Source organism: Coregonus lavaretus, assembly GCF_964263955.1.
Source record: "Coregonus lavaretus genome assembly, chromosome: 8".
In the NCBI taxonomy this organism is placed as follows: Eukaryota; Metazoa; Chordata; class Actinopteri; order Salmoniformes; family Salmonidae; genus Coregonus; species Coregonus lavaretus.
In genome coordinates this window covers 42,067,312-42,087,008 of record NC_139995.1, presented here as the reverse complement: position 1 = coordinate 42,087,008, position 19,697 = coordinate 42,067,312, and the positions used below count along the sequence as shown (strand labels likewise).

The 19,697-nt window shown below is 45.5% G+C and overlaps 1 protein-coding gene across 2 annotated transcripts in view; it reads left to right on the top strand.

Annotated features, from left to right (window-relative positions):
- The window catches only part of LOC311134353 (contactin-2-like), an 80,762-nt gene that overhangs the window by 41,200 nt on the left and 19,865 nt on the right, over positions 1 to 19,697 (top strand). For both annotated transcript variants that reach the window (XM_084168003.1, XM_084168002.1), the window contains 5 exons: positions 8,300 to 8,445; positions 18,168 to 18,309; positions 18,557 to 18,729; positions 18,969 to 19,064; positions 19,260 to 19,472. In XM_084168003.1, coding sequence (XP_084024129.1) covers positions 8,388 to 8,445; positions 18,168 to 18,309; positions 18,557 to 18,729; positions 18,969 to 19,064; positions 19,260 to 19,472 — 682 coding nt within the window. In that variant the 5' untranslated portion in view covers positions 8,300 to 8,387. The remainder of the gene's footprint in view (positions 1 to 8,299; positions 8,446 to 18,167; positions 18,310 to 18,556; positions 18,730 to 18,968; positions 19,065 to 19,259; positions 19,473 to 19,697) is intronic.

The following is a 19,697-nucleotide window of genomic DNA, read 5'->3' as shown; positions in this document are numbered from 1 at the left end:
TAAGATAGTCTAGCTAGCTACATTTTCAGATATTTGCTACATAAGACCAAATCCAGGTGGTGAGTCACAAATGTCTACTGTTTGCTTCTGTCCCCAACCAAGGAGGGCCTACAGCAGCACCTAGATCTTCTGCACAGATTCTGTCAGACCTGGGCCCTGACAGTAAATCTCAGTAAGACAAAAATAATGGTGTTCCAAAAAAGGTTCAGTTGCCAGGACCACAAATACAAATTCCATCTAGACACCGTTGCCCTAGAGCACACAAAAAACTATACCATACCTCGGCCTAAACATCAGCGCCACAGGTAACTTCCACAAAGCTATGAACGATCTGAGAGACAAAGCAAGAAGGGCCTTCTATGCTATCAAAAGGAACATAAAATTCGACATACCAATTAGGATCTGGCTAAAAATACTTGAATCAGTTATAGAACCCATTGTCCTTTATGGTTGTGAGTTCTGGGGTCCGCTCACCAACCAAGAATTCACAAAATGGGACAAACACCAAATTGAGACTCTGCATGCAGAATTCTGCAAAAATATCCTCAGTGTACAACATAAAACCAAATAATGCACGTAAAGCAGAATTAGGCCGATACCTGCTAATTATCAAAATCCAGAAAAGTGCCGTTAAATTCTACAACCACCTAAAAGGAAACGATTCCCAAACCTTCCATAACAAAGCCATCACCTACAGAGAGATGAACCTGGAGAAGAATCCCCTAAGCAAGCTAGTCCTGGGGCTCTGTTCACAAACACAACAGACCTCACAGAGCCCCAGGACAGCAACACACTTAGACCCAACCAAATCATAATAATACAAAAAGATGATTACTTGACACATCGGAAAGAATTAACAAAAAAACAGAACAAACTAGAATGCTATTTGGCCCTAAACAGAGAGTACACAGTGGCAGAATACCTGAACACTGTGACTGACCCAAACTTAAGGAAAGCTTTGACTATGTACAGACTCAGTGAGCATAGCCTTGCTATTGAGAAAGGCCGCTGTAGGCAGACCTGGCTCTCAAGAGAAGACAGGCTATGTGCACACTGCCCACAAAATGAGGTGGAAACTGAGCTGCACTTCCTAACTTCCTGCCAAATGTATGACCATATTAGAGACACATACTTCCCTCAGATTACACAAACCCACAAAGAATTCGAAAAACAATCCCAATTCTGATAAACTCCCATATTTATTGGGTGAAATACCACAGTGTGCAATCACAGCAGCAAGATTTGTCACTTGTTGCCACAAGAAAAGGGCAACCAGTGAAGAACAAACACCATTGTAAATACAACCCATATTTATGTTGATTTATTATCCTTTTTATACTTTAACTATTTGCACATCATTATAACACTGTATATAGACATAATATGACATTTGAAATGTCTTTATCCTTTTGGAACTTTTGTGTAATGTTTACTGTACATTTTTTATTGTTTATTTCACTTTTGTTTATTATCTATTTCACTTGCTTTGGCAATGTAAACATATGTTTCCCATGCCAATAAAGCCCCTTAAATTGAAATCGAATTGAAATCGAAAATTGAATTGAGAGAGAGAGAGAGAGAGGGAGAGAGAGAGAGAGAGATGGGGGGGAAGAGAGAGAGCCAGGGAAGGACAGTGTGTATTTGAGAAAGTACGTGTCTGTGCGTGCATGCCTGCCTGCCAGCAATGTATGTGTGTAGAGTACTCTTTCTAAGTCAGATATACAAGCCCAATAGAATGTGAATGACAGTCTAACCATTTAAAGTGTGTATCAGGTGAGGTTGAGTCTGAATTCCATTTACCCTGGAGGAGATAGAAAATGCATGTGCAGAATACTGCTACTGTGACTGTCACAGTTCCATCTCTCTGAGGTGCTGCATCTTACAGATCTGGAATTGACGTGACATGCATTATATCATTAGGTGTTGAAATCAGGAGCATTCAGATTTACCTGTGAAATCGTAGCTTAGTAGTGTGGTAATGATCTCTTTACCTTTAGTGTGTGTGTGTGAGATGTGATGACTCCGTTATATGATTCCAGTCACGCTGCCAGTGTCTGTCGTCTCACGCTGCAATATCAGCCGTCTCCATCTTCAAGCCTCTCTATCTCTGAATCAACAGGGAGGGATCAGGGTGTGTGTGTGTGTCTGTGTGACTGAGTGAGTATGTATGCAGGTGTGTGTGTGTGATATTCAGAGAGGTGTAGGATGTAGAAGCCATCCAGAGCTCCCAATCTCCACAGTTCATCCCAGAGATGGATTTAGGGACCAGATCAGTATTTTGTTTGATGTTCTCAGGGGGACTGGCAGGGACAGCTAACTCCCTCTGCTTTCTCATCAAACACCTGCTAAAGAGATGGTTATCGCCAAGAAGACAGGGGATTTCAGAGCAGTGTGTGTGTGTGTGTGTGTGTGCTGCCCTAAAGCCAGAGCAGACAGGATATTAGTTGTCACCCCAGAGGATAGGGCAGGACTGTGGGGATCTTAGCTGATCAATAAATAAAGGTTTTGTCCTCTGGTGTCCCTGTGGGTCACCCCACTTCCCTCCTCCTTTCTCATCCTCTCTTCCTCACTCCTTCCCTCTCTTCCCCTCTACCCCTCCCCCTGCCCGGAGTAGTGTCCCAAACAGCCACCTGGGGTGGGTAGTAGTGCATTTTGAGTGTCCTTTGTTGTCCCTGTGTGTGTGTGTGTGTGTGTGTGTGTGTGTGTGTGTGTGTGTGTGTGTGTGTGTGTGTGTGTGTGTGTGTGTGTGTGTGTGTGTGTGTGTGTGTGTGTGTGTGTGTGTGTGTGTGTGTGTGTGTGTGTGTGTGTGTGGTCCTTGTGTGTGTCCCGTCGGCAGATGTCTAGGCTGAGCTAAAAGCTCCGTGGCCTCAGGCAGTCCTTCCCTCCTTAACGGAGCATGACGACTTCACAGGGATGGAGGGATGGAGGGAGGAGAAGGTAGACAATGAGAGAAAGTGGTAAGAGAAGGAAAGAGAGATGTTGTGGTGTCTGTCTGTGGGATGTGGTTTGGGAATACTGTGAAGGACAAGGATCTGAATGTCAATTGGCAAAATTGTCCACCTCCCAAAAAGTACCATCAACCAACACTCCTACTCAGTCTGATGGAGAGGAGAGGAGCACATAGGAGAAAACTGTGAAAATGAGGGGAGAGAAGAGAGGGAGGGAGCAGCAGAGATTTCTCCAGCAATCAGACCAACACTCCACTCCACACAAGTGGAGTCAGTGTTAACTCAACCACTCAGCTACAGCACACAAACATGTAGGGACACCCTCATGCATGGACACACACACACACACACACACACACACACACACACACACACACACACACACACACAACACTGGGCTTACTACCAAGATGGACTACAGCATCCAGCCACCCTTTATTCTAGTCTAGACCCAGTCATCCATATTGTGTGAAGATTGTTTGTCTGTGTGTGTGCGTGCGTGCCGTGTTGTTGAGGGCTGCTGAGAGCACTGCTGTGTGTATTCCTTCTCTTTGCTGCTCACTCTAGCCTGTATAATCACCACTCTGGGCCCTCTCCTCTTCAAACCCACTAACAGTTTTTAACCACTCATTAAAAACACCCCATCAGATCTCCTTGGTTAGATTGCTGGGACCAGCTTGCCCCCAGAAACAGCCCAGAATAATTCAGCTGAAAGCAGAAAACAGATATCAATGAAGTTGCCACTACCAGTGTTTCCCCCCTCTTATGGTTAAGGTTAGGATATGGAGAGGCTATAGCAGGTTCTAGATCAGTGCCCAAGGGAGGAACCTCTCCCTTCTAGAGTGCTGGTTCCATTACTGTTATCTGTCAGAATGTGTCAGAGTTCTGAGTTCCAATTACAGGAGCAGAGAGAGGAGGAGAGAGGAAGAGAGAGGAGGAGAGAGAAAGAGAGAGGAGGAGAGAGAAAGAGAGAAGAGGAGAGCGAAAGAGAGAGGCGGAGAGAGAAAGAGAGAGGAGGCAAAGGGAGGAATAGAGAAGAATAGAGAGGAAGAGGTGTGCACTGATGGGTGACTCACCCCGAGGATTCACAATGGGCCACAATGTTCCACAGCGCTGCACACAGAAATGGAAGGGTCTGTACTGACTGCACACATGGGACAGATTTTACTCTGATACGACAATTAGTCCCGTGCGATTGACAGAAAACTCTCATTCCATGAGACAGACGTGTCTTGTTCAGTTGTGGTTTGGTTGATTGCTAAATGCACAACACCTGGTTGTAGCTCCTCATCTAGTAATGAGATATCGTAAAGAAACCATCTGGTTCAACAACATTTCTGCACTGATCTTTAAAGTGATGTACCTGCATCTGCAGGAGTCATGTTCCATTGCAACAACCAGGTGTTTAAAAAAAACGAATTGTCTTGTCTTGTCTTGTCATATCTTCATCTAAATCAAATCAATCAAATTTTATTTGTCACATGCTTTGTGAACAACAGGTGTGGACTAACAGTGAGATGCGTACTTACAGGCCCTTCCCAACAATGCAGAGAGAAATAAAATAGAGAAATAATAGAAAAGTTAAACACGTAATAACAAAAGTAATAATAGATACACGAATAACGATAACTTGGCTATATACACGGGGTACCAGTACCGAGTTGATATGCAGGAGTGTGAGGTCATTGAGGTAGATATAAAGTGACAGATAGTAAACAGTAGCAGCAGTGTATGTGATGAGTCAAACATTTTTGTGCAAAATGGGTGTTATGGCTTGGGGGTATAAGCTGTTCAGGGTCCAAGCAGTTGCCATACCAAGCAGTGATACAGGCAGTCAAGATGCTCTCAATGGTGCAGCTGTATAACTATTTCAGGAACTGAGGGCCCATGACAAGTCTTTTCAACCTCCTGAGGGGGAAGAGGCGGTGTCGTGCCTTCTTCACGACTGTGTTGGTGTGTTTGGACCATGATAAATTGTTTGTGATGTTGACACTGAGGAACATGAAGCTCTCGACCCACTCCACTACAGCCACGTCGATGTGAATGGGGGCGTGCTCAGCCCTCCATTTCCTGTAGTCCACAATCAGCTCCTTTGTCTTGCTGACATTGAGGGAGAGGTTGTTGTCCTGGCACAACACTGCCAGGTCTCTGACCTCCCTATAGGCTCTCTCATCGTCATCGATGATCAGGCCTATCACCGTCGTGTCGTCGACAAACTTAATGACGGTGTTGGAGTTGTGCCATGCAGTCATTGGTGAACAGGGAGTAGAGGAGGGGACTAAGCACGCACCCCTGAGGTTCCCCCGTGTTGATGGTCAGCGTGGTGGATGTGTTGTTGCCTACAGTACCGTCAACACCTAGGGGCATTCCATCAGGAAGTCCAGGATCCAGTTGCAGAGGGAGGTGTTCAGTTCCAGGGTCCTAGCTTAGTGATGAGTTTGGAAGGCACTATGGTGTTGAACGCTGAGCTGTAGTCAATGAACATCATTCTCACGTAGGTGTTCCTTTTGTCCAAGTGGGAAAGGGAAGTGTAGAGTGCAATAGAGATTGCATCATCTGTGGATCTGTTGGGGAGGCATGCGAATTGGAGTGGGTCCAGGGTTTCTGGGATGATGGTGTTGATGTGAGCCATGACCAGCCATTCAAAGCATTTCATGACTACAGATGTGAGTGTTATGGGGCGATAGTCATTTAGACAGGTTACCTTGGCATTCTTGGGCACAGGGACTATGGTAATCTGCTTGAAACATGTAGGTAACACAGAGTGGGTCAGGGAGAGGTTGAAAATATCAGTGAAGACACTTGCTAGCTAGTCAGCGCATGCTCTGAGTATGCGTCCAGTAATCCATCTGGCCCTGCAGCCTTGTGAATGTTAATCTGTTTAAAGGTCTTATTCACATTGGCTATGGAGAGTGTGATCACACAGTTGTCCGCAACATCTAGTGCTCTCACGCATGGTTTAGTGTTGCTTTCCTCGATGCGAGCATAGAAGGCATTTAGCTCATCTGGTCGGCTCACGTCACTGTGCAGCTCATGGCTGGGTTTCCCTTTGTAATCCGTGATAGTTTGCAAGCCCTGCCACATCCAACGAGCATCAGAGCCGGTGTAGTAGGAGTCGATCTTAGTCCTGTATTGACGCTTTGTCTGTTTGTTTGTTTGTCGGAGGACATAGCGGGATTTCTTATAAGCGTCCGGGTTAGTGTCCCGCTCCTTGAAAGCAGCAGCTCTAGCATTTTAGCTCAGTGCGGATGTTGCCTGTGGCTTCTGGTTGGGATATGTACATATGGTCACTGTGGGGACGTAATCGTAGATTTACTTATTAATGAAGCCGGTGACTGATGTGGTAAACTCCTTAGTGCCAACGGATGAGTCCCAGAACATGTGCCAGTCTGTGCTAGCGAAACAGTCCTGTACCTTTGTATCCGCTTCATCGGACCACTTCCGCATTGAGCACGTCATTGGTACTTCCTGTTTGAGTTTTTGCTTGTAAGCAGGAATCAGGAGGATAGCGTTATAGTCAGATTTGCCAAATGGAGGGCGAGGGAGAGCTTTGTATGCGTCTCTGTGTGTGGAGTAGTATGGTCTACAGCTTATCATGAGGTATTCTAACTCAGGAGAGCAGAACCTTAAGATTTCCTTAAAATTAGAGATTGCGCACCAGCTGTTGTTAACAAAGAGACACACACCACCCCTCCTGAGTCTACTCGACGCTGCCATTCTGTCCTGCCAATGCATAGAAAAACCAGCTAGATGTGTATTCTCTATGTCCTTGTTCAGTCAAATTTCTGAGAAACATAAGATATTACAGTTATTCAGGTTCCGTTGATAGGATAATCTTTAACGGAGCTCATCCAGTTTGTTCTCCAGTGATTGTATATTCACCACTAGAACAGAGGGTAGAGGGGGTTTATTTACTTGCCTGCGTAGTTTCATCAGGGTGCCCCCACGTCGGCCTCTATATCGCAGTCTCTTTCTCTTCCGAGTGTTGGGGATTAGGGCCTGGTCTGCGGTGAGCAGTATATCTCTCTGCCCTGCTCGGTTTCTGTCTGTAACCGAAAGGTCACTGGTTCAAACACTGGTGTCTCATGGGGTCATGGGATATACAAAAAACACATTTCCATTACACACTTGTGTATTAACAGAACAAATATAAGCACCCCTAAAATAGTATTATTTATTTCTATCTTTCGCTCTGTATGCCCCCCTCTCTTTCTCTCCTTCTCCCTCTCCCTCTCCCAATTCCCCCTCTCTCTCGTCATACCTCTATCTCTCCCAGCTCCCCCCTCTTCCTTCCTTCCTTCCTTCCTCTCTCTCTCTCTCTCTCTCTCTCTCTCTCTCTCTCTCTCTCTCTCTCTCTCTCTCTCTCTCTCTCTCTCTCTCTCTCTCTCTCTCTCTCTCTCTCTCTCTCTCTCTCTCTCTCTCTCTCTCTCTCTCTCTCTCTCTCTCTCTCTCTCTCTCTCTCTCTCTCTCTCTCTCTCTCTCTCTCTCTCTCTCTCTCTCTCTCTCTCTCTCTCTCTCTCTCTCTCTCTCTCTCTCTCTCTCTCTCATTCTGCTGTGTGTTTAATAACAGTAGTATCCAGTGAAATGTCAGAAGGTGACAGTTTGGGGAGAGAGGGAGAGCACAGAGGGAGAACACAGACTGACAGAGTAGATTATGTTAGCCGGGGTCTGTCGGGGGGGGGTTCTGCCATGGAGTAACTTGTTCCTGGTCTGTAAACAAGCCTACTAGGCTGTGAGCTGTCTGGAGACGTTCCGACAGATGTGCTAGATCTAATTCTACCTTCTATGCCAGCTTCCGAAGAAAGTTCTATTGATGTTTCTAAAAGTCATTGGACCTTTATTGGATTTGAAGAGAATAATACACTTGATCAATTAATACCCTCTCATTGCTTTCCACGTTCGGGTTGGACTATATTGTGTTTTGAGTTCTTTTTTGCCATACATTGCTGAATTTATATTAGGTGGAAATGTGTTTAGTGAGTCTGCGTGTTTGGCCAGTGTTTCCAGCTGAGAGAGAGCAAGAGAGAAAGGGAAGGAGATAGAGAGAAAAGGAAGGAGATAGAGAGCAGGGACGGAGGGAATATAAGAAGGTAAGAGACGACATTGTTAAGGGTTTGCTCCCTCTCCCTCTCCCTCTCCCTCTCCCTCTCCCTCTCCCTCTCTCCCTCTCCCTCCCCTCGGGCTAGTATTTATTCTGTAACACACCCCAGCTCTAGTGGGGTGTGTTTTTTTTTTTTTGTGTTGGTCCACAATGCTTCAATCCAGAGACATTAGAGACCCTGTACTGTTAGGATGTTCAGAAGAATAGATAAGTCTGCTTGTAATTCTGTCTTTCTTTTTGTTCTCCACAGGCACTGCTAAGCCACTTCTCATTTCCTCCTGGTGTGGTGCTGATCTGGTTCTGATCCTGTTCGGTCCAGTTCTGATCGGAGTGTGAGAATGGTCCGTTTGCTGTTTCTGTTGAGCCTCAGCTCCTTAGCTCTGAGCTACGTTTTCGGTAAGGTTTTTCTATTTTTTCTTATATCTTCTGTTACCTCTCCTCTCCTCTCCTCTCCTCCAGTCTTCTCATCTCTTCTCTTTCCCCTGTGTTCCAATGTCAGATACTTTCCTCCTCACATCACCTTCTGTCAGTTCTCCTCTCACGCCCACTTCATCAGTCAGAACCTTTCGATGCTACCAATGAATGTGGCTCCTGTCAGTCCTGGCCTGTGAATTGGATAAAAGGGCATTTTCCATAGGAGTGGTATTCACTGCCTGAATTTACTAGTAAATTAAGATGGACTTCAGCTCCAGGTTCTTCCCCCATCAAAATGAACACATCCACTATCTCAGTCTCCGTTATTAAAATCACCCTCTCCCCTCTCCTTCCTTCACCTCTCCCCTGCCCATGCAACCTATTTCTGGTATGGTGCTTCCCTAGCCAGCCACTGCCTCTCACACCAGACACACACTCATCATGTCCATGTGTGTTATCAGACAAATGGTTGGGTGGGGTGGGTTTGGGGGATTGAGTGTGTGAGAGTGTGAGTCTGGAGTTCCAAAACTAGGGGATCTGCAGATCTTGGGGGCTTCAGGCCAGATTAAAATGTTATGCTGTTTTTTTATACCAGCGGGCGGAAGGGATTTGATTTTCTTGAGATGTCTTTTTTCTTATTTTTTTCATTTGACGACAGAGTTGAAATAATTCAGCGATCTCATGAATGATAAATTAAGATGTGTTGTAGCGTTCCTTTGTTGAAATTAAAAAAGCTTTTCCACTGTAGCCAAGCGCGCAGTCACGCATAGTCGATCCCTGTGGATAGCACACAGTCCATGAAATTGTAATTACTAGCTCCGTCAACACTCTGTTGGTCAGTTGATGAAGTGAATCACACACACACGCACACACACATACACACACACACACATACTATACACACACCAGCCGCAAGACTCGGGACTCGGCTTTGACTGAGACTGGTGACTTGAAATGATCTGTCCAGGTTTTGTTACGTTTTGTCATTCATTTTGTGGCACAGAGTCTCCGTGGATTACTCTCCACGCAGCCAGAGACAGTATCGCACTTGCAAAAAAAACAGATTGACTAGTGAAACACACACATTCGGCACTCTGATTGGACCAGCAAACTGTCAATCAACACAGGTCGGGTGATCTAGCACAGTGAGAAGGTTTTGGGGAGTGTGAAACTGAATGGGAAAAACATATATTTTTTTATACAGTGGCTTGCGAAAGTATTCACCCCCCTTGGCATTTTTCCTATTTTGTTGCCTTACAACCTGGAATTAAAATTGATTTTGGGGGGTTTTGTATCATTTGATTTACACAACATGCCTACCACTTTGAAGATGCAAAATCATTTTTTGTGTGAAACAAACAAGAAATAAGACAAAAAAAACAGAAAACTTGAGCGTGCATAACTATTGACCCCCCCAACGTCAAAACTTTGTAGAGCCACCTTTTTCAGCAATTACAGCTGCAAGTCTCTTGGGGTATGTCTCTATAAGCTTGGCACATCTAGCCACTGGGATTTTTGCAAATTCTTCAAGGCAAAACTGCTGCAGCTCCTTCAAATTGGATGGGTTCCACTGGTGTACAGCAATCTTTAAGTCATACCACAGATTCTCAATTGGATTGAGGTCTGGGCTTTGACTAGGCCATTCCAAGACATTTAAATGTTTCCCCTTAAACCACTTGAGTGTTGCTTTAGCAGTATGCTTAGGGTCATTGTCCTGCTGGAAGGTGAACCTCCGTCCCAGTCTCAAATCTCTGGAAGACTGAAACAGGTTTCCCTCAAGAATTTCCCTGTATTTAGCGCCGTCCATCATTCCTTCAATTCTGACCAGTTTCCCAGTCCCTGCCGATGAAAAACATTCCCACAGCATGATGCTGCCACCATAATGCTTCACTGTGGGATGGTGTTCTCGGGGTGATGAGAGGTGTTGCGTTTGCGCCAGACATAGCTTTTTCCTTGATGGCCAAAAAGCTCAATTTTAGTCTCATCTGACCAGAGTACCTTCTTCCATATGTTTGGGGAGTCTCCCACATGCCTTTTGGCGAACACCAAACGTGTTTGCTTATTTTTTTCTTTAAGCAATGTCTTTTTTCTGGCCACTCTTCCTTAAAGCCCAGCTCTGTGAAGTGTACGGCTTAAAGTGGTCCTATGGACAGATACTCCAATCTCCGCTGTGTTGCTTTGCAGCTCCTTCAGGGTTATCTTTGGTCTCTTTGTTGCCTCTCTGATTAATGCCCTCCTTGCCTGGTCCGTGAGTTTTGGTGGGCGGCCCTCTCTTGGCAGGTTTGTTGTGGTGCCATATTCTTTCAATTTTTTTATAATGGATTTAATGGTGCTCCGTGGGATGTTCAAAGTTTCTGATATTTTTTTATAACCCAACCCTGATCTGTACTTCTCACACAACTTTGTCCCTGACCTGTTTGGAGAGCTCCTTGGTCTTCATGGTGCCGCTTGCTTGGTGGTGCCACTTGCTTAGTGGTGTTGCGGACTCTGGGGCCTTTCAGAACAGGTGTATTTATACTGAGATCGTGTGACAGATCATGTGACACTTAGATTGCACACAGGTGGACTTTATTTAACTAATTATGTGACTTCTGAAGGTAATTGGTTGCACCAGAAACAAGTTATTGTTTTCATTTCTCTTCACCAATTTTGACTATTTTGTGTATGTCCATTACATGAAATCCAAATAAAAATCCCTTTAAATTACAAGTTGTAATGCAACAAAATAGGAAAAACGCCAAGGGGGATGAATAGTTTTGCAAGGCACTGTACATACACTGCTCCAAAAAAATTAAGGGAACACTAAAATAACACATCCTAGATCTGAATGAATGAAATAATCTTATTAAATACTTTTTTCTTTACATAGTTGAATGTGCTGACAACAAAATCACACAAAAATTATCAATGGAAATCAAATGTATCAACCCATGGAGGTCTGGATTTGGAGTCACCCTCTAAATTAAAGTGGAAAACCACACTACAGGCTGTTCCAACTTTGATGTAATGTCCTTAAAACAAGTCAAAATGAGGCTCAGTAGTGTGTGTGGCCTCCACGTGCCTGTATGACCTCCCTACAACGCCTGGGCATGCTCCTGATGAGGTGGCGGATGGTCTCCTGAGGGATCTCTTCCCAGACCTGGACTAAAGTCAGTGGTGCAACGTGGCGTTGGTGGATGGAGCGAGACATGATGTCCCAGATGTGCTCAATTGGATTCAGGTCTGGGGAACGGGCGGGCCAGTCCATAGCATCAATGCCTTCCTCTTGCAGGAACTGCTGACACACTCCAGCCACATGAGGTCTTGCATTAGGAGGAACCCAGGGCCAACCGCACCAGCATATGGTCTCACAAGGGGTCTGAGGATCTCATCTCGGTACCTAATGGCAGTCAGGCTACCTCTGGCGAGCACATGGAGGGCTGTGCGGCCCCCCAAATAAATGCCACCCCACACCATGACTGACCCCTGCCAAACCGGTCATGCTGGAGGATGTTGCAGGCAGCAGAACGTTCTCCACGGCTTCTCCAGACTCTGTCACGTCTGTCACGTGCTCAGTGTGAACCTGCTTTCATCTGTGAAGAGCACAGGGCGCCAGTGGCGAATTTGCCAATCTTGGTGTTCTCTGGCAAATACCAAACGTCCTGCACGGTGTTGGGCTGTAAGCACAACCCCCACCTGTGGACGCCGGGCCCTCATACCACCCTCATGGAGTCTGTTTCTGACCGTTTGAGCAGACACATGCACATTTGTGGCCTGCTGGAGGTCATTTTGCAGGGCTCTGGCAGTGCTCCTCCTGCTCCTCCTTGCACAAAGGCGGAGGTAGCAGTCCTGCTGCTGGGTTGTTGCCCTCCTACGGCCTCCTCCACGTCTCCTGATGTACTGGCCTGTCTCCTGGTAGCGCCTCCATGCTCTGGACACTACGCTGACAGACACAGCAAACCTTCTTGCCACAGCTCGCATTTATGTGCCATCCTGGATGAGCTGCACTACCTGAGCCACTTGTGTGGGTTGTAGACTCTGTCTCATGCTACCACTAGAGTGAAAGCACCGCCATCATTCAAAGTGACCAAAACATCAGCCAGGAAGCATAGGAACTGAGAAGTGGTCTGTGGTCACCACCTGCAAAACCAGTCCTTTATTGGGGTTGTCTTGCTAATTGCCTATATTTTCCACCTGTAGTCTATTCCATTTGCACAACAGCATGTGAAATGTATTGTCAATCAGTGTTGCTTCCTAAGTGGACAGTTTGATTTCACAGAAGTGTGATTGACTTGGAGTTACATTGTGTTGTTTAAGTGTTCCCTTTATTTTTTTGAGCAGTGTATTTTAATAGGCTACATATAGCCTACCATTTGTATTTGATATGTATACCTTTGCTTATTCGATCTGGTCACTAACATAGGCCTAAGGCATTGCACCAAATTATTTGTTTCAAAAACATCTAATCTGTGCTTCAGAAGCAAAAAGGTTACTTATGAAGCTTGCATTTGGAATTTGATGTAAAAATGTATTATTACATAATCTAAATGTGTTGTAGACAAAATAATGAAAAGTGCTGTCTGGTAGCCTTAATAAATAGACAAAGATTTGTAGTTGAACAAGTCATTGCCTGTATAGATTATTTTTCTTGACTCGACTCGACTTGCTCTTAGAATGCACAACTTGGATTTGACTCGACTCGACCCATTCTACTTGGGACTCGACTTGAGATTCGGACCTTGTGACTTGAGACTTGCTTGTGACTTGAATAATAGTGACTTGGTCCCACCTCTGACACACACACACACACACACACATACAAATATACACATAAAAATTACCCACACATTATGTGATAGAAAATTATATGTGCCTCATTTGCATAAATACACTGTATTTGCATATTTGCATAAAATAACATAAAGGAGATGAACAAATCAAATCAAATCAAATTTCATTGGTCACATACAAGTGTTTAGCAGATGTTATTGTGGGTGTAGCGAAATGCTTGTGTTTCTAGCATCGACAGTGCAGTATATCTAACAAGTAATATCTAACAATTTCACAACATATACCCAATACACACAAATCTAAGTAAAGCAACGGAATTAAGAATATATAAATTAATATATGGACAAGCAATGTCAGAGCGGCATACAGTAGAATAGTATAGAATACAGTATATACATTTGAGATGAGTAATGCAAGATATGTAAACATTATTAAAGTGACTAGTGTTCCATTTATTAAAGTGGCCAGTGATTTCTAATCTATGTATGTAGGCAGCAGCCTCTAATGTGCTAGTGAAGGCTATTTAACAGTCTGATGGCCTTGAGATAGAAGCTGTTTTTCAGTCTCTCGGTCCCAGCTTTGATGCACCTGTACTGACCTCGCCTTCTGGATGATAGCGGGGTGAACAGGCAGTGGCTCGGGTGGTTGTTGTACTTGATGATCTTTTTGGGCTTCTTGTGGTGCTGTAAGTGTCCTGGAGGGTTGGTAGTTTGCCCCCGGTGATGCGTTGGGCAGACCGCACCACCCTCTGGAGAGCCCTGTGGTTGTGGGCGGTGCAGTTGCCGTACCAGGCGGTGATACAGCTCGACAGCATGCTCTCAATTGTGCATCTGTAAAGGTTTGTGAGGGTCTTAGGTGCCAAGCCAAATTTCTTCAGCCTCCTGAGGTTGAAGATACGCTGTCTTCACCACACTGTCTGTGTGGGTGGACCATTTCAGTTTGTCAGTGATGTGTATGCCGAGAAACTTGAAGCTTTCCACCTTCTCCACTGCGGTCCCGTCAATGTGGATAGGGGGGTGCTCCCTCTGCTGTTTCCTGAAGTCCACGATCATCTCCTTTGTTTTGTTGACGTTGAGTGAGAAGTTATTTTCCTGGCACCACACTCCCAGAGCCCTCACCTCCTCCCTGTCTCATCATTGTTCGTAGTCAAGCCTACTACTGTTGTGTCGTCTGCAAACTTGATGATTGAGTTGGAGGCGTGCTTGGCCACACAGTCATAGGTGAACAGGGAGTACAAGAGGGGGCTGAGCACGCACCCTTGTGGGGCCCCAGTGTTGAGGATCAGCGAAGTGGAGGTGTTGTTTCCTACCTTCACCACCTGGGGGGCGGCCCGTCAGGAAGTCCAGGACCCAGTTGCACAGGGTGGGGTTCAGACCGAGGGCCTCGAGCTTAATGATGAGCTTGGAGGGTACTATGGTTTTGAATGCTGAGCTATAGTCAATGAACAGCATTCTTACATAGGTATTCCTCTTGTCCAGATGGGATAGGGCAGTGTGCAGTGTGATGGCGATTGCATCGTCTGTGGATCTATTGGGGCGGTAAGCAAATTGAAGTGGGCCTAGGGTGGCAGGTAAGGTAGAGGTGATATGATCCTTGACTCTCAAAGCACTTCATGATGACAGAAGTGAGTGCTACGGGGCGATTGTCATTTTGTTCAGTTACCTTTGCTTTCTTGGGTACAGGGACAATGGTGGCCATCTTGAAGCATGTGGGGACAGCAGACTAGGATAGGGAGAGATTGAATATGTCCGTAAACACACCAGCCAGCTGGTCTGCGCATGCTCTGAGGACGCGGCTAGCCTTGCGAGGGTTAACACGCTTAAATGTCTTACTCACGTTGGCCACAGAGAAGGAGAGCCCACAGTTCTTGATAGCGGGCCGCATCGGTGGCAGTGTATTATCCTCAAAGCGTGCGAAGAAGGTGTTTAGCTTGTCCGGACGCAAGACGTCGGTGTCCGCTACATGGCTGGTTTTCCTTTTGTAGTCCGTGATTGTCTGTAGACCCTGCCACATATGTCTTGTGTCTGAGCCGTTGAATTGCGCCTCCACTTTGTCCCTATACTGACGTTTTGCCTGTTTGATTGCTTTGTGGAGGGAATAACTACACTGTTTGTATTCTGCCATATTCCCAGTCACCTTGCCATGGTTAAATGCGATGGTTTGCGCTTTCAGTTTTGCTGCAACCACCAAACACTTGCTCTGTCTAGCAGTGGAGGCTGGTAGGAGGATCTATAGGAGGACAGGCATTTATTCCATTCCATCCATTACAATGAACCGTCCTCCGATAGCTCCTCCCACCAGCCTGTACTGCTGTCTAGGCCTACCTGCACTCACCTGTGCTGTCTAGACTGCCTCATTAATTACGGTTGTTGTCACGTTCTCTTGCATAATTCAACAAGTGTGTCAAAAGCAGGATACCCTCGGATTAAAAATCAACATGCTTGGCTCTAGATTACACCTATCTCAACATACTTTACATTGTTTGCAAGATCAGACATAATATCACTAATAATATCACTAATCCGAGTTTTCATTTTCGGAAGTTGCTTTCATTTCAGTTAATCTGTTTTGTAAACATTTCAACTGTATTAAATGATAACTTTGTTTTCTATTCCACAAAAAATGAACACCCATCAAAATAAAGTTAGCTTTCTTCTCTTTCTTGTGATGTAAGTGTCGAGACGGTGCGTTAAATCCCAGACAAAGCTTTAGCGTTCTTATAGATTCAACGGAAAGCCAAGGTATCCCATTGAGCCCATTTCAGCCATTACCGGGGTGTGTTTGACAGGTCATTACAACATTTCCCCGGTCATAACATTAACGGGAAAAAACAAAAGGCACAAGTAAGAGAATGAAAGAGTCGCAAGAGTAAAATGAAAGCAATCAATCCAGCGAGATTTACAGTAAGTGACCAGTGGATTTTGCAGACCCCACACACAGGAAATAGATGGCTGAAAAATACAGATCCTCGCTTTCATAGACACACACACACACACACATACACACACACGTAATATCTCTCTTTTTATTTATATTTTTCCTCCATCCCTCTTTCCCTCTCTCTCTCACACACGCTCTGTGCCACGAGGACTCAGCATTAGATTCCCATATATTCATGAGGCATCTCTAACCCAGTTTGTGCTGTGTAACACGGATGGTTTCTCTGTGTACCTTGAGAATAGCTGTCTGCTCCAGCCTGCTGTTTCTCCTGCACCTTCTGCTCCCCTCATCTATCGCTCTCTCTTCCCCTCCACCTCTACCCACGCCTCTCCTCTCTCTCTCCACCCCCTACACTAGTTTACTCTCCTCCCCTCCACCTCTACCCGCACCTCTCCTCCCTCTCTCCTCTGCCCCAACACGATCTCCCCCTCTTTTTAAGATATGTCCCCTCCTTCCACTCCTCCTCTCCCCCTCTCAGGCCCTCCTCTTCTCCCTCTCCCCATCTCCTCCTCTCTCTCTCTGTACTCTGTTTGCCTGCACAGCTTCTGCTTCACACACACACACTTGCATACACACTTACTACACAAACAAAATTGGATATTTCTTAATTTAATTTGTTCTTTTTTTTATTCTTTTTGGGGGGTGGTTATTTGTGTATTAGTAACCATTTTGCTACACCTGCTTTAACATTTGCTAATCTGTGTACGCGACAAATACGTTTTGATATATTTTGATATGGTTTGATTTTAACAATTTATGTTACCATCTCTGAGCCATGCACAATTCATTCTGGGTTTCTGTCAGGGGAAGAGGGAATAGGGGAAAACAGGCCATCTCAACACTCTCCCAGAGTACCAGATTAAAATGGATTAGATTACATTTAATCAAATGCTTCTGTTTGTAAAAATGTATCATTCAATTAGACAATTCAAATGTTTCTTACCATGGCTTCCCGAAGCACAGATTCCTCTCTGATTTACCTCTAGTGAACGGAATGTGATTCAGGATGTTTTGAGGATGAAACATTTCCATTTAATTAAGCAAGAATATGTTAAAGTGATACAAAACAACTTGTTTGAGATCAGTTTTGACTCTGAATCCTGATTGTTTGGAAGGGGCTGGTAGTTGGACATTGAGGGGATTTGATTATCTGGCCCGGGTTACCCCGGTGGGAGGAGTTTGCACCGGGTGAAAAGTGATTCCATTCGTTTTGGAACCGGGCTGCCTCCCTGGCGTGAGCCAGGTTCCCCGTTCCAAGCCCACGGCGAAGTCGGCTCAAAACAAAACTGATGTAGTCTAGGCTAGATTAAGCACGTGGAGTAATGAGAAGGATTCTGTGTTTTCACATGCAAAAGTGATTGCTTTTGATAAAAACACTTTATCTGCCTTCCCAATTAAAATTAGCTTGAAATTCCTAACATATATTTTATGGAAAAGAGAAGTTGTATGTTTCTCAATGATGCACCATCCTGCCTTGTTGATTACATGACCTACGGCACAGATTACTATTCGATTTGCGAAGGGCGCACCTCCCTCACCTCTCTCACTCCACGGGCCATAGACCGGCGCACCGTGGCTCAGGTTAATAGAACTCGCTCATTGGGTGATGGGTGATTCTGATTGGCTGTGTGTGTTGACAGGCGTGATATATGCTTATTGGGTGATTCTGATTGGCTGTGTGTTGACAGGCGGGGACGTATGCGTATCGAGGTGATTCTGATTCGCTGTGTGTGTTGATAGGCGGGACATATGTGTATCGGGTGATTCTGATTGGCTGTGTGTGTTGACAGGCGAGGATGTGTGCATAACAGCTGACTCTGATTGGCTGTGTGTGTTGACAGGCGGAGACTTGTGCATAACAGGTGATTCTGATTGGCTGTGTGTGTTGACAGGCGGAGACTTGTGCATAACAGCTGACTCTGATTGGCTGTGTGTGTTGACAGGCGGAGACTTGTGCATAACAGGTGATTCTGATTGGCTGTGTGTGTTGACAGGCGGGGATGTGTGCATAACGGGTCATGACAGTGGACCAGTGTTTGAGGAGCAGCCCAGCAGTGTGGTCTACCCAGAGGGACTCAGTGAGGGCAAAGTCACTCTCAACTGCCAGGCTAGAGCCAGTCCTGCTGCTACGTACAGGTAAGAACACACACACACACACACACACACACACACACACACACACACACACACACACACACACACACACACACACACACACACACACACACACACACACACACACACACACACAGAGAGAGACAGAAAACAAATCAAATCAAATGAATTCGTCACATACGAGAGAGAGGGGTACAGCCAGAGAAGCATTCATTAGACAGGTAATACAGATGAGAAGTCTGTTATCTAACCCCTCCCTGTCCGGTAGCTGGCGTGTGAATGGTACAGATGTACCTGTAGGGGACCCCCGGTACACGCTGGTAGCCGGTAACCTGGTGATCAGCGGTCCCCAGTTTGGCCGTGACGGAGGTTCCTATCAGTGTCTGGCCATCAACCGCTGTGGCACCATACTCAGCCGGGCCGCCAACCTCAAATTCGGCTGTGAGTACATTCATTTATTCATTTCAATATTCATGTATTATTTACCATTCTCTCAGTGTTGATGGGGACAATGCATATTAAGCAACATTTATTGGATCCCAATTGTTGTTCATCAAACTTTATTTGGATCTCACCTCATTCCATTGATTGGTTTACATAGTGAAAAGAAGAAATTGCTCAGTGAGATTTAATTTAGTTTTTTTATGTTCTTGTGACATCCTTCTTCCCTCCTTTTTCAGACCTCCATGACTTCCCTGGGGAAGGGAGGAGCCCACAGATGGCTTACGAGGGAGCAGGTGCCTTCCTGGCCTGCCAGCCCCCCACCCACTACCCAGGTACACAAACACACACACACATACACACACACATGCACACACACACAAATGCTCAATCTCTGCATCCTCTCTGAGTCTCACTCTCCTTTCCTCTCTCTCTCTCTCTCTCTCTCTCTCTCTCTCTCTCTCTCTCTCTCTCTCTCTCTCTCTCTCTCTCTCTCTCTCTCTCTCTTTCTCTTTCTCTCCTCTCGTTAGCTCTGTCCTACCGCTGGTTCGTTAGCGAGTTCCCCAGCTTCGTGAAGCCTGACGGGGGTCGGTGGTTCGTTTCCCAGGTAACGGGCAACCTGTACCTGGCCAAGGCAGAGCCTAATGATACAGCAAGTTACTTCTGCTTCACCACCATCAACATGGACATCAGCACCAAGAGTACCTTCAGCAAGGCTAACCAGCTCACCGTGCAGCCAGACGGTACAGGACTCTGTGTGTGTGTGTGTGTGTTTGTTTGTGTGTTTGTGCTTGTAGCTGAGTGAGAAAAAAGGCCTATTCAAGACTCTGTTACTCGTACACAGTAATTGTACAGCTTTGAAAAGTTTTGACATCTCAATTGACCATTTCGGGACAATGAACTACAAAGAATAAAGTGTGTTTCTCCTGTAAGAGGGAAGACTTGAACCACATCAGCCATTTTCTCTG